Raw genomic sequence first — 15,697 nt, forward strand, 5'->3', positions numbered from 1 at the left:
TATAAAAAATGGTAACAAAGACAATGCAGCTAAATATTCCTCACCAACATCCTGCTTTCCAAAACTAGTACGTATTCCCTCAGTTAATATACTAAAAGTTATGTCCACAGAATCTGTGGAGCACGTACAGGAAATGAGAACCCAGACTCTTGCAAGGCAATGATATTTTCCCTCACATCTCAGCCTTATTTCTTATGCGATGAGAAGTAAAATACCTACTTAAACTTGTCAAAGTGCTGAAAATGTCCTAGAGTGTAGGCCATGCTTCGGAAATTCCTTCCAACCACTGCAGCAGTTACATAAACATATACACACAGTCACAACCGCGAAGATCACATTATATATGATAGCAGAACATGGCCTGCCATTAGATTGCTGCCTTCATAAGCAAAATACTTTCTTCAGACTTTGGAAACGTTCAAACACTTAAAACATTGGAAACCGACAGCAAATCTAATCTTCATTTACTACAGTGATCCTGTGATTCCACCTGAAATGTATTAAGAGACCTTACTTTAAAGTTGCCTACCACTAATGCTGCAACACATCTAGACTACTACCTCTCCTCGAGCTGCTTTACTCTTATTTCTAGGAATCCAGCCTGAGACACCTTCATCTAAGTTCTTCTAGCAATTTCAATCCCTTTCTACTGCTCCGTTTCAGCATCAAGCTCTGGTTTCCCTCAAATACCGATATTCCTTTGTTCCCTGAAGTTTCTCTGAATTCCCCAGTGCCAACCTATTCCCTGTAAGTTCATCAGCACTTACATGGACTACCCAGGGAAGTGGAAGGGTCACCAACGTCGGGGGTGTTCAAGGAACAACTGGATGTTGTGTTGAGGGACATGGTTTAGTGGGAGCTATTGGTGATAGGTAAATGGTTGGACTGGATGATCTTCTAGGTCTTTTTCAACCTTGGTGATTCTGTGATGATATGACCAACTTCTATCAACTTCTCCAGTATGCTTGGAAATGTTACTTCAAGTCGTGGACATGCAATAGCTTTTCAAGTAAGCGATTACAAATTTATAATGTAAGCACAGTAGTTTCCTCTATTATTTTCCACCAAAGGCAAAGGTTTGTAGAAGCCTTCACATTCAGTATTTCCTTTTTTTTTCTGCTCCCCTTAAGAAGACACCAATAAGCATCATCTCATCGACAAAATTTTTGGGCAACTCCAGCCGAAACAACAAGAACAAACATTTGCCCAAGACAGATCTAAGCCAATCAAACCGTCAAATATCACCACCTAATCCCCAAAACCACACACTACCCCTCAAATCCATACCACCTGCATTTCTAACTGCTCTTTAATGATAAATAAATTAGAAACAAATACTAAGGTTTTGTTCTACTGGTAGGAACATTAAACACTACACTTCATACACGTTCATTTTGCTTGTGTATTAGCGTGATTCGTGAAAATAACACAAGTAATTTACTTGAGTTCAGAACAGCTGCACTGTAAAGCCAATTTAAGTTCTTTGTGTTTTCATGGAAATGCTAAAATTTCTTAAGTATTCTTGGAACTCGGAATAAAATTGTATTTGTGACTCATCCTGTATTCCGGGCATCAAGTGGCTCAATGGTTTCCTACTCTGTCCCCACAAATGCCCCCTCCAGAGTTTAGACACATGAGCACAGTTAAGCTCGCATTTCAATTTACTGCGAATAGTCAATTCCCACTAATCTTAATGGCACACTTACAAAATTTGTTACAGAAGGCTGCACTTGCAATTCACACTGTTGTTATCCTGGGAACTATGTATTTTTCCCCCATCCCCTTTGATTAACTAATTATGTTGTATTTCTTCTTGCTGTTTTACATATAAAATATTATTTGGAGTTAGCATTCTTCAAGCCTTACTAAAGTACCAGGGCATCAAATGCAAATTCAGTACAATAAGTTTGCTAAGTATCTGTGCAAGTAAAATTACTTCCAAGAACACCTATACGACACTGAAGGGCCGTGCATTAACAGTCCAGCGAACCCATACATTTCAGTTCTCAGGAACTTTAAGTCACAAAGTCTATCACAGTGTTTATGCTACTGTGCTGTTCCTCATATGATCTCCGCATTTCCCAGCTAACGCTATGTCCAAATACAGATGTATCATGAAAATTGTATCCTATAAAAGCAGGAAATCCAAGATCACAGGTCAATGGCAGTCAAATAATTACTAGAAGAAAACAAAAAAGCCTTTTTGAGAGTTAGGAAAACTTGCCTTGGCTTTCCAAAAAGGAAACTGGTTCCTTCTCAGATACTACCTTGTCAGTACTACTGCTTTTTTTTCCTTAGCCTTTGCTGCTAACAAACCAAAGACTAACAGAAATTCACCAAGTCAGTAGGTCAGGTTGAATAATAGACGAAGGAACAACATGCCAAGTTTTATCACACTGATCTCGTGAGGGAGGTTTCAAATTAACAAACGGTCCTTATTTCAGAGCATTGTTAAGACTTACTAGAAATTCAAATAGCTTTGATCAAACGTATCAAGACTTAGTTGTATAAAGCAACATGCAAAAGAAAAATGCTCTTCAAGCTTTCCTTTCCCAAATCCACTGACAAGACAACTCTGAATAAAACTTGCCATACAACCACTTTCAATTAATATAAGGCAAGGTTTATAGGGAGAGAGAATATCTTACAAGACATAGCTGGAACAAACAGACAAGCTCTTCAATCCTGTCTTCAGTTCTGAAACAGAAGCAGCAAATTCCAACCCAAGCTCAGGCCAGGAACAATTTTTTTTTTTTTTTGAGCTTAACTTGATTAAACTGTCAAAGTGCTTAATTTTTAAGAGAAAAAGATGGTTGGTCCTGTGGAGCAAAAGGGGAGGTAAGCAAGAGGAGATAATGTTACCTATCCACAGGTGGCAATCAGCCCTCCCCCCCCACCCCAAACTTTGCTACGCTGAATTATGTGGAAAACTACAGTTTAAATAAATAAATAAATACAGTAGTAAGTGAGTATCATTTCTGATATTCAAAAGAAAATCAGAAACTTCACATCCTAGGTTCTTCCTTTTAGGGTATTTCTTAAAGCTCCTCTTAAGATCACCTCTACCACCAGTAAGAATTCAGCACATTAAGGTACCACCAAATGGAAAACAGAAATAGTTTTTAGAAGTGCTGAAGGACCTCCCTCTTAACATTTAGATTGAGCTTTGCTCACTTGCTATGCGCCACACTTCATCTTCTACATTATTAAAAGCAAAACACATTATAATTTTCAGTGTAAAAGCTCTATTAAACCTGCAGTGACAACGTGCTAAGTGGTTTGCATTGTATACTTAACGTCAGGAATATGAGATATAAAGACTGCCAAAAGCTTACTTTGATATTTTCTAATTGCAGTAGGTGAACAGTGTAATAGGATTTGACGTCTTCTGATACTAGCCTCACACGGAAACCTGTTTCACTAAATATCATAACTTCTTCTTCTCTCGTTGGCCAGTACTGTGCACATTTCACCTATGTGGAAAAAGAAAAAACAAAGAAAGAAAATCTAGTTAAATACCCTCGCATCCTGGGCTTTGTGCTCCCACATTCGGAGACCTTTTAATACAGTATAGTAGATTAAAGTACACATTACCTGCTCCTAGCTTGAGGAATTCTCAAATTCAGTGAAGTTTACAGTCAAGTGACTACAATAGTTACAGTTGGTATTAGGTATTCCAGCTGTACCTGTTCACTCTCTCCTCCATGTCAGTTTCAGCATGTCTTGAAACATACATTAACCCGTCACCCTTTCCTCAGCCTTCCACCTAGTTCTCATTGCACTCTACAACTTCCTGAAGGGAGGTTGTGATGAGGAAGAACTTGGTCTCTTCTCCCAGACAACAAATGGGACCCAAGGAAATAACCGCAAGTTGTACCAGAAGAGGTTTAGATTGGACATAAGGAAGAACTGATTCTCTCAGAGAGTGGTCAGGCAAAGGAATGGCTGCCCAGGGAGATGGTGAAGTCACCATCCCTGGCAGTGTTCAAGAGGCATCTGCACGAGGAGCTACAAGATACAGTTTAGTGGTTTCCTGTAGCTACAGTAATGGGAGGATGGTTGGACTAGATGATCTTGTAGGTCCCTTCCAACCCTGTCATTCTATGATTCTCTACAGAGATCTTTACTCATCTATTTCAACACTTCACTGCATTTCGGACAGGGACATCTGCACATTTACAGAAGTGATGCAACACATCATGCCTATTTCCCTGAACCTTGCTGAAAATTGGAAGATTTAGTGAAACACAAGAATGAATTAACAATGCAGAACTTCCTCATCCTTTACTCCTCTTGCTTTGCACTCAAGCTTACTGTCAGTAAATAAGCGACCTCTTTCATGGACTAGGCAAAACAATGTTATTAACAAATGTCACAAACACCCTAAGGAAAGAAAAAAAAAAATCACCACAAAATGACCTACGTTTATCATTCAAACCCACAGTGATTTTAGGCACATTAGTAAAAATAAATAAATAAACAGACCTACACAATAACAAAAGATTGATGAACTTCGCATGTTACATAACTCATGCCATCCACAAGTAAGTAATCCAAACTAATTAGACCACTTCCTAACACTACACAAAAATATACTGTTCCATTAGTTTCAAAAGAAATAATCTAGAGATTTAATTCAAATGCATCTTCCCACTTTTTTTTTCCCCCTATCTAGAGCAGGTTTTGTTTTTCATTTTTTAATGATACTGTTTCTATTCCATCTTTGTTCTGTCTCATTGCACTCCTTGTCCATCACGCTACTTTCACCTTTCTGGCTATATACCAAATGCTGGTTTTAGTGAAATTAATTTTGCTTTAATTCCATCGCTTTGTTTCATAGCACAGTAAATACACATTTTGCTGTACACAAATGAAAAAGATCGAACATTAACAATCGATCTGTATGTTCAGCAGTATTAAAACTATACGGTTCACTTTATAACGTCAGCAAAATGTCTTATGTTACTCACCGAGTCTTTTTCAACAATTCTGTTCAGCATAACAACTGCTTTGGTTTTTTGCTGCCATACCATTAGCCAAAAATGACAACACGTATTAGGTAGTGGACCCTGTGTGGCAAAAAGAAAAATGAGGGGGAGAATGCATAAAGCAGCGTGTTTGAATGTGGCCAACTTTTTATTGGGTGAAGCAGAAGAAAGTCTGAAAAGTTTAACCAAGCAATTAACAAAATAGTAGAGAAAACAGGAAAGAAAGTAACCATGCTGCACAAATCATTCAAGTACTTAAAGTTCAAACAAAGCAATAGAAACTAAGGGAATGGATGCTTTAGTTTGAGCATCAATGCTACTGCGCAGTTAGAAGAAAAGCTACTACAGGCACACCAAAAGGAAACAAGATGATTTAAATGGTATCGTTTTATCCTTCTACACTTATAGAAAGTACAAAAATTATGTATACCCCTAATTTTATTTTAACTTCATATTCTGTTTTACACTCCCACACTACGCTTATTTATACAGCCATAAGCAAAACAGGAGATAATACTGTCAAAGCTATAGAAGTATAAAGGGTTCACTTTTATAAGTTCATACTTAATAGTATAAAACTATCATTACCTGAAGAGCAGGAAGTATCCACAAGGCTTTAAACACAGTCAACTATATACACTTAAACGTTCCCCTTTATATTAAAATATATGTTCACAACTAGATCAAACAGGCTGTCAGCACGAGATACATAATCTATCGTGATGAGGAGTCATCCAAACATAAATTACCTGTGTAGAAATCCATCTCCCCCATATTCTCAGTCCCTGTAGTTCCCATTCATTGGTATGACTTACCTGTGTTAAGATATAGTATCTCTGGGCTTCTTCTATGACCACTAGGCTGGCATTGATATAGTCATTCTCTGTGTTCTGCAGTTTTACTCGACTGTGATCATCTAAAATTAAAAGAGACTTCAGAATGAACAATGTCTTTACTTTCATGAATACTCTGCAGCAGAAAAGTTTAGGCCTCAGAAGCACTCATTAAAGAATTTACTTTCTTAAGCAAATGGCAAAGTACATGAAAGCAGTTTATAATGTAACATTGATAACCATGGCTACATTTCTACCCTCAGCATTCCATCACAGGTTAGTAACTGGAATGCCATTTTTCCTCTAAAAAACAACCAACCAGCTCCCCACACCAACAAAAGCAGCTCATGCCCATCCTTCAACAATCATTATTTCCTTAATATCACAGCATGACGACACGCTACATTCTGTACCATTCCACTGCATGGTTTGCTTTAAGTATGGAATTCTAAGATCTCCAGTGAGCTACAATACCACAGGCCAAGGCAGAATCATAAACTGACGTAGCTAAAAAGTAACCCCACTTGCAGTCACTCAAATCAAGCTTTGCTGAATTTAATTTTCCTTGTAATTTAACACAATGCAAATTAGAAGCACTAAGGAAGTAGCACATAAAAGATGTCCCTATTAAACAAATCTTCCCATTAAACAAGCCTAATTTTATTACATGGTTTCCACCTTTCCCATGATTATGCAGGCAGGACAAAAGATTCCCTACTTATTGCAGATGGAAGCAGTCAAAGGTTTGCTTTTAAAATACTAACATTCACTTGAGAAAGATTATCAGGCTGTCATATTACGGTACCGAGCAATGAAAAGTCATTGTGACTATATGTTCGTAGGGCTTTCCAGTACTTGATAACTGCCCTCTAGGAGGCACTTTGGTAATCAGCCTCATTCACAGTAAATAACCTTTCATCAGCCATTTATCACACTCCGTTAAATAAACAGCAACTTTTGTCTGAAATCTGTACACAACTGCATTTCACCAACTGAGCTCCAACTGACTGTGAACCCCCTGAAGCTCAAACATCGATAGATTGTTTGTAAGAACAACTAAGGAACAACAGCAAAGCTACTTCAGTGCATTTCAGGAAGTCATTCTGTAAAGCAGCAGACAGAGCCAGCACTGAGTCAGGCTGCGATGCCAGTTTCTCACTGACACCGACCACAAAACTTACTTGGAGTTGTCACAGCTGCTGCCAAAACACATCAGCCCACTGTTCCCTTTCCCATACTGTCACCAAAGGCCTGAGTTCCTTTTGACGATTATCTTACAAAATTAACAAAACCCATGACCTATGTGCAAGCAACCACTAACTACCACCCTTGGTACAGTTATGCTGTCCCTATGGCACTGCCAGCCCATACAGCACAAGGTTTATCTAAGAAAAAATCCACGAACGTGACCCTGACTGGGCAAACAGCTTATATGAGAATCAGAACAAAGTTACTGAATTAGCCCCTTGTTCCTCAGGCTGTTCATATTATATGAAGTGTATTTACTGCGCCTCGACCTGCTGTTACACTCTTCCTGAGCTCTCTGTTACTGGCAGCTGCCAGAAGCTACCAGGATGTACACAGACCCTTTACAAGGCCTGCAATGGCCGTTCTTACATTACATATTCTTCAGCCTCTTAAATATACGGTCACCTTCCCAGATTCACAGAAGAAAACAAACAGTGAAATTGTTTATATTTCCCCGCATAGGACTAATGTTGCAGGCTGTCGAGCTGCTGGCTTTCCTTGTGCACAGCACAGAAGTATGCTGTAAAGCTATTTTTAATACAAAAGAATGAGAAAGCTACCGGGTTAGTCTGTTTTCATTAGCATTCCAGATTTAAGGCAGCACCGTCCTGACTCTCAGGAGTCTTAAAACAATCTGTAAGCCCATGTGAAGCAAAGAAACAAAACAACAGCCAAGGCAGCAGACCTCAGATGTGTCTTAAGGTAAAAAATGTGTCCTTGCATTATTTTATCTGGAAATTCAAGTGTTACTTTTTCCTTTCATATATCACTTTATCTGAAATGTTTCTACTGGAGAGAAACCAAGACCTTTGTAAATATTACATGTCATCTGCCAACAGGAAAAACTTAAGATCTTGTTATAGTAAATCACACATACCGGTACGAGTGTTCTCGGAAAGGTGACGTCAGCAGGCGCTGTTAACAGTTTAATCACCCAGCAGCAGCTGCTGCTCTACTGCCAGCAGGAGATAACTGCCCGCACCCCAGCCAGGCTACACACTGTAATACTTACACACGTTTCTTAGCCTTAGTTTTAACCCTCTTCTAAGCTCTGCTCTGTTAAAGTTATAAAGAAAGTTCGCAAATAACTCCTAACAGTTAATTCTCCCTCCTCCTCCCCAGCCAAAACAGAGGCAAACCTCCAAATACGGCGGCATACCCAGGGGACGAAAAAAGCCACGGGCAAATATTGATTTCCCTTTCAGGGGAATGGGTTCCTAAAGGACACAATGACCTAGAAACCTCATTCAAGTTCTGGCTTGCTCATCTGAATTAAATGAAGCGAGCCAACCTTCGGCAGCAAGTTAGCTGTAACATATTTCTCATATGTAAATCATTTCCAGTTACACAGTACTTCAGATTTATACGAACGATAAACATATCTGAAGTCTAATCTAAAAGATCTATCTTAAACGCAGCCAAGCTCACAACAGCTAAAATACCGCGCTCATTTTCTGAAGTGTTAATTTCCCTATTTTGACAAATTACACGGCTGAAAAGGAAGTGGCAGCCTTAAGAACGCTTCTCATTCTGGCTCCCGCACTATGAACACCGTTCCCACAGCCCCTGTCTGAGATAAGCTCTTATTACCCACTTCTGGCAAAACCCTTTCCCTCCACTATCACCTACATGTGCATCTCGCACAAGGCCAAGACTTCGCACTGCACAGTGCCCTGCTAAAGGAAAAGTGATGTATCCACAGAATCACAGAATGACCCGGGTTGGAAGGGACCTCAAGGATCATGTAGTTCCAACCCCCCTGCCTGGCAGGGCCACCAAACATACACCTTTACTAGATCAGGTTGCCCAGGGCCCTGTCCAACCTGGTCTTGAACACCTCCAAGGACGGGGCATCCACAACCTCCCTGGGCAGCCTGTTCCAGTTATAACACAGATAGGAATGTTCAGCAGTTCACATGGCACAGATCTTACAGCTGGTTAATGAAAGGTTTTTATTCAAAATCAATTGCGCTTCTAAACACGAAACTGCTGCGTAACCTAAAAATCATCTTTCACCCAAGACAAGTCCCCTGCTTGCCAAATATGGGGCGACAATGGAGAAGGGTGACGTGCTACTTAGTGGATTAAACAAAGTCACAAATACAACATGCAGTGATAAGCCATCCCAGTGACCCTGGGTGACGCTTCACCCCCTGCCAGTAAATCCCCTTCGTTTCACTAATCTACATCTGGTCTACCTGAGCTGCTGCATTACCCAAATCTCAGCCCTCCGTCACCGGATGTGCACTCACAGCTCTCAGACAAACAGTTTCAGGGGGAGCCTAAGGCAAAGGAAAGGCAAAGCTGCTTCCCCACCTTGGCTGTATGCAGCGTGTGCCACCGTGAGACATCAGCAGAGGCCTTGCTCATAACTGCAATGTATTCACACTGAAATACATAGGTCGCTCTGAAAATGCTTTATGTATTTCCATGAAAACTATAACAGATACAAAGAGCTCCGTAATACTGTTTGATGGAGCTACAAAACACCGTTTTTCAAGTCACCACCATTAGCTGTGCGTTTTCACCAGCCACAAACAGGAGCTTGCATGCTGTGCTCATACAAACCTGCACTATCAATAACATGGTTTAATAGCTAGCTCTGAAGTGCTCAGACTCTATGATCTCTGACAGTCCCTTCCAAATGAACTCTCCTGTTCTAATGTCCAGATCAGTACGTGCCAGGATACTCCCCTATTCCCTAAACCCTAAGAAGGAAATATCTCCAAAAGCAACACTCTCTGTTTATTTATTACATGCTTCTGGTAACAACGTGTCCTATAGAATCATTAAATAACGTCACAAAAGAAAGTTCATTTCAGCTTCTAAGATGGACAGCAAGTTTTGCTGTAGGCTTATTTTGGACAGAACCTCTGGGCATGAACTTGAAACACAGGACAAAAAGGGAACGTTTTGCCATGATAAATAATCAGTGCTAAGTGCAAAACCATCCATGTCGGCTCCAACTCCGTTCCTTGTAAAGAACAATACTCTTCACATTCCTCTCTCCCTGGCATATGTTCTACAACAACTGTAAGCCCACGGCTGAAAGATCCAACACAAAGTCTGCGAGCTGCCTCCTGAAGAAAACAAGGAGAAATCGTTACCTTTTAAGATTCTCCAACAGCAACATGATCTATTTCACAGAATCACAGAATTGTAGGGGTTGGAAGGGACCTCTAGAGATCATCGAGTCCAACCCCCCTGCCAAAGCAGGCTCCCTACACCACGTCACACAGGTAGGCGTCCAGGCGGGTCTTGAATATCTCCAGAGGAGGAGACTCCACCACCTCCCTGTGCAGCCTGTTCCAGTGCTCCATCACCCTCATTAAGTCGTAGAGTTCCAATAAAGGTATCAATAAAGAATAACAGCCCTGTAAGTTATTTTCCTCTGAACAGTGTTTTCTGAGAAATGGTTTCATCTGTCAGGAAATGACTGGCTGTCAAACCAAACCTATTTCAGATTAACTTCCTGTTTCAATACTGCAACATTGCCGAGATATTCCTCTCCCCACTCTATGCCCATAGCAGACTGCATGACTACTGCTTTTTTGGCTGGGCAGTCACTCTGGAGGGCACTTCTCCAACTGAATTCTTTTTACACACCAGCTCTTCAGCAAGGAAAATGACACCAACAAAAATATTTCTGAAACAAGAGACAATGTAAAACTCACTCAATTGTAATGGGCAGACAATTAGCCTCATACAGCCAAATGCAACTTTCTTTCACCTTGAAAGGTACGCGATATATAAGCTAGTTTTAATGTACATGCTCTGTGTATTATAGTTGAAGTGGGGCAAACCAACCCAAAGCATCTCTTCTATAACAGAGAACAATCTCTGCATTTCCTCTTACAGACACACCATCTCAGACTTTAGACTGGCTTGTTTGCTGTATAGACTAACAAATCATTTTCTCTTGGCTACAGAGAAATAGGACATTTTTATTAAATTATATCACATGTTTTACAATATATTTAATTAGCACAGGGATTACTTTTATTTCCAAAGGCCTTTAGGTATCAGAGATGGAGGTTCTATCCCAACTGCTGAAGTTTTAGGTACCAAAACATTAAAATGTCATTTATCACAGAATCACAGAATGACCCGGGTTGGAAGGGACCTCAAGGATCATGTAGTTCCAACCCCCCTGCCTGGCAGGGCCACCAAACATACACCTTTACTAGATCAGGTTGCCCAGGGCCCCGTCCAACCTGGCCTTGAACACCTCCAAGGACGGGGCATCCACAACCTCCCTGGGCAGCCTGTTCCAGGGCCTAACCACTCTCCTAGTGAAGAACTTCCCCCTAACATCCAACCGAAATTTATTATCTATTCTCTTCCAGGTCTCTTTTTCATCCTAATTCCCACTACTGTCAAATAAACAATTATAAGTTGTATTTGAAAACATACACATAAAATGTAACAGTAATTAGCTCAAAGACTGTTCTGCTGTGTTCTCATAGAGCCTTGCTGCCAGCACCCAGATCTGTGGGTATATTGTGGCAGTTCAGTTCAAACCTTCTTTCTTCCACTCACACTAAAAACTAAGACATGCTTCCTAAGGCTCACTGTATTCAACTCAGTGCCAAATAGCAAGTCACTATTTTACCATCCTCCTGAACCCAGGTACTACACCAAGCCCAGATTAATTGTCTCTCTGCTGTTATACTGGACCACTACAGTTGCATCATTTCCTTCTGGATAATGGAGCATTTCAGGGCAGAAGTGTCCACTATTGTGAAAGACGTATCATGACTAAGGAAAATCTTGATTAAAAAAAAAGAAAAAAGAAAAACCCAACCACCAACTCACATCCTTACAGGAGATAACCATAAGCCAATCATTGAAGATATTATTGCAGGTATTCCAGATGCTACAGAAATAACAGAAATTTTCTTTACTTCAGAAGCACAGAAAAATAACCTACTTTAAAAGCTATGCTGCCATTCTGTCCGCAGTTGTTTCAAATAAACTGAATCCAAAGATGTGAGAAAGGACAAAAAAAAGGCACAACTTCTGTTAGAAAAGCTGCAGATGACGGACACAGGAATAGACTTTGGGTCTCAGGGGTTCAAAACCAATTTCCTGCCTTCTCTTCTTAAAACCTGTCTCAATTTAGCTATGAAACAGAAAGTGAATGAAATTCAATCTGCTTTATCACAGGTACGAAGCTAATGCTGTGCTCTAATAGGGACATAAGCCTGAGACATGAGGTCTCCTGCTGATCTACACAGGTGAACTGAGGTCTATCAGGTGCACTCAGGACTTAGGTGTATTCTGCTGGACACACAGCAGAAGCTGGTAAGCCTTAAATAACACGAGGTATCATCTTCGGAGCTGCACATTTCTCAGATAGGATGGTGAAGGGAGATACTACACAGACACAGCAAGGAGAGTCTGAGCTGAACTCTCATTTCATGATGGTACAGTACTTAGACTCAGCATTCAGGCAGAGTGAATCCATTTGGTGTATACACCGTGCAAGTCAGCGTTCTGGCAGCTGCCTAATAATCAGCGTGCAGCATTGCTGTGTGAACAGCATGACTCACTTCGAGACCCTCTGTGTGTAATTTTGAGAAGTACTATGCACATGCTGTTACCACAACTTTCAACTGGAAACGAGGACTTCAGCACTTCTCCAAAATATCCAATAGGTATTTATGACAAGCGCGCAAACAAAAAGCCCTAATACATCAGCAAGCCCTCAAAAATCCTAGATCCAAAAACAACAGGATTACAAGAGATTTTGCTGCTCTGGGAAACCTCGTACACGCAAACAATGAAGTTTTCCATACAATAATGAAGTAGGAACAGGTTAAATCTGCATTCACATTTTCCCCTACATCTTGTGAAAGCAATATATTGTAGTTTCCTCTAGCTATAACTATGTACCATTCATGCATCTTTTCATAAGGATTCTGGATTCAAGTTTCACGCTGTTGAAAAGAAATATTCCACATGCTTCAATAGCAAACAAACTGGAAAATGCACTGCTGTAAATACAGAAAAGATACTTACATGGACTAACATCTCTGTATCTGTTTCGATTTCTGTTTTCTGGGTATTTTGCAACTCTGTGAGGGTAGTCACTGGATTTATGCCGAATTTCCTTTAAAAGACAAAAATACAGTTTATTTCTAGCCACCGAACACATTCAGGCTGATGTTTTATACAACCTATCACAAGGCTTTCAAGCTCAAAAAATTCCTATATGATACGATAGTATACTGAAGAGCACTGCTTACAACAAAGCATTTTTGGGCTTTCTTTGTGCTTCCACTAAAACAATCATCTTCTCAAGCTTATTAATCAGTTGAGATACCCTCATATAACACAATGAAACAGGACTTTGGTAACCTAATGAATGTAAAGAAGCTTCATTTTTTCCATGTCTGCCCTATGCTGTGACTTACATGCAATGATAACCTATGAAAAACACCAGCTATAATATGGAGCCTCAAGTGTCAAGTACCAGCGCTCTGTGTACCTCCACATAAACCACTCAGTCTGTAATACGACCAAATCTTGATTGCAGTACAGAACAATGGAGCTTATGTTCTCATCTAGTTTATGTGCCTTACAGCCTTCTGGAGTGCCTCCACACCCAACAAACAAATGGCAAGCACTGGCAGCCAAATTCCCCCAGATGTAGGTTCTTATTTTTATCCTATAACGGGAAGCAATATATTTTTGTTTTAAAGAGCATAGGCATTTTTCGTGCTCAAAAACAAGTATGTCTCCTATATAACACAGCCACAGCTAGATACCTTCCTAACTAATAAGTCAGTGTGTTGGAGTGGGTAAAGAGGAGGGCCATGAAGATGCTCAGAGGGCTGGAGTACCTCTCCCATGGAGAAAGGCCGAGGGAGTTGGGCTTGTTCAGTGATACCATAAACAGGAAGGGACCAACTTTCCACACAGCCTGATAGTAACAGGACACAGGGGAACGGCTTTAAAATAAAAGACGAAAGTTCGGTTAGATGTTAGGAGCAAGTTCTCTGCTCAGAGGGCAGTGAGGCGCTGACACAGCTGCCCATAGAAGCTGTGGTGCCCCATCCCTGGAGGCACTCAAGGCCAGGTTGGATGGGGCCCTGGGCAGCTGAGCTGGTGTGGGGCAGCACGGGGTGGGCCTGGGTGTGCTGTGAGGTTCCTTAGGATTCCTATAAGCCCACATACAGGCGCTGTTCCCCGCATGCAGGCCGTGCCACACGGCTGTTCCGGGGCAGCCCGAACCCGCTCCTCAGCCGCCGCACATGCGCACTGCCCTCTCTCACACACGCCGCCGACCAACGCGCGTGCGCAGCCGCAACGTCCCCTCAGCGCCGCTCCCCGCCGCGGAGCCGAGCCCCGAGCGCTTCCACCCCGCCGAGACGCCGTGTAACGGCACCGAGAGCCGGCGGGAGGCGGCCCCGTCCCCTTGAGGCGATCGAAGCTCTTTCTCAGCTCACCAGATAACGCGCCTGCCAGTCGTTCGTGGCGTCGATCTCCTGGAACTCCCGCTCGATGGCGGCGGACATGGCGGCGGCCGGAGCGGAGCGGCAGCACCGCAGCCCGCCGTTGTAGCTCCCGCGCGCTGCGCACCGTGCCGCCGCTACGCGCGCACATACACTCGCGGCGGCTCCCGCGACCCACGGGCGCATGCGCAGCTCCGCCCCCGTCCGGCCTAGGCCGCGCCCCCGGGCCGGGAGGAGGAGGAGGAGGAGCGCACCTGGGGACGGGGCAGCGCCCGCAGGTGGCCGCGGCGGCGCTTCTTTATGGCGTCACCCAGAGCGGAGAACGAAGCGGCCCCTCGGCCCGCCGCCCCCTGGCGGTTACCACGGCACAGCCGGGAGCAACGCCCCTTTGTTGCTAACCCCGCCTACTTTGGTGCTCGCCCCGCCCCGCCCCGCCCCGCCGCCGGCCTGTGGGCAGATAATCACCCCAATGTAGTTCATACCCACAGCAGTTCTCGTGTCAAAATTGTCAGAATTTTGGTGCTCTCCGCCATCTGCCTGGAGAAGAGAAGGTTACGGGGTGACCTCATTGCAGCCTTTCAATACCTGAAGGGAACCTACACACAGGAGGGGAGTAAACTCTTCGAAAGGGCTGACAATAGCAGGACACGGGGAAATGGTTTTAAGTTGAAAGAGGGAAGATTTAGGTTGGATGTTAGGGGGAAGTTCCTCACTAGGAGAGTGGTTAGGCCCTGGAACAGGCTGCCCAGGGAGGTTGTGGATGCCCCGTCCTTGGAGGTGTTCAAGACCAGGTTGGACGGGGCCCTGGGCAACCTGATCTAGTAAATGTGTATGTTTGGTGGCCCTGCCAGGCAGGGGGGTTGGAACTACATGATCCTTGAGGTCCCTTCCAACCCGGGTCATCCTGTGATTCTGTGACCACTGAAGTTAACTCTGGACGTTGTTTATCCAGTGACCTTGGACCAACAATTAAATTTAGTACCACTCCAGAATGGACTAAGTGCTTGTTCCTTCACACGCCCATTTGGTTTTTTTGGGTCATTGGCTGGAAATTACCCAAGTATCACTTATCGGAAATGATCTGTTCTGTGCTGCTTTTCTGAGAACCATTTTGGATATTAGTAGATGAAGAACAAATTCTTCCCTGAGGTGACTTTATTCACAGATGCAC

The 15,697-nt window shown here is 42.5% G+C and overlaps 1 protein-coding gene across 8 annotated transcripts in view; it reads right to left on the reverse strand.

The window, feature by feature from the left end:
- The window catches only part of PTPN2 (protein tyrosine phosphatase non-receptor type 2), a 35,547-nt gene extending 20,835 nt beyond the window's left edge, over positions 1–14,712 (reverse strand). For 3 of the 8 annotated variants that reach the window (XM_085539746.1, XM_015855281.3, XM_015855280.3), the window contains exons 1-5: positions 14,521–14,712; positions 13,091–13,181; positions 5,804–5,904; positions 4,971–5,069; positions 3,336–3,473 (exon numbers count right to left, since the gene is read on the reverse strand). In XM_085539746.1, coding sequence (XP_085395872.1) covers positions 3,336–3,473; positions 4,971–5,069; positions 5,804–5,904; positions 13,091–13,181; positions 14,521–14,712 — 621 coding nt within the window. Of the gene's footprint in view, positions 1–3,335; positions 3,474–4,970; positions 5,070–5,803; positions 5,921–7,754; positions 7,905–7,946; positions 8,336–13,090; positions 13,182–14,413 lie in introns of those variants that run through there. The other 5 variants (XM_085539748.1, XM_085539747.1, XM_085539751.1 and 2 more) reach the window with 4 other exon arrangements.
- Positions 14,713–15,697: the final 985 nt, after the last annotated feature.

This window comes from Coturnix japonica, chromosome 2 (assembly GCF_054131305.1).
Source record: "Coturnix japonica strain WE chromosome 2, WE-NBRP24, whole genome shotgun sequence".
NCBI classification, from domain to species: domain Eukaryota; kingdom Metazoa; phylum Chordata; class Aves; order Galliformes; family Phasianidae; genus Coturnix; species Coturnix japonica.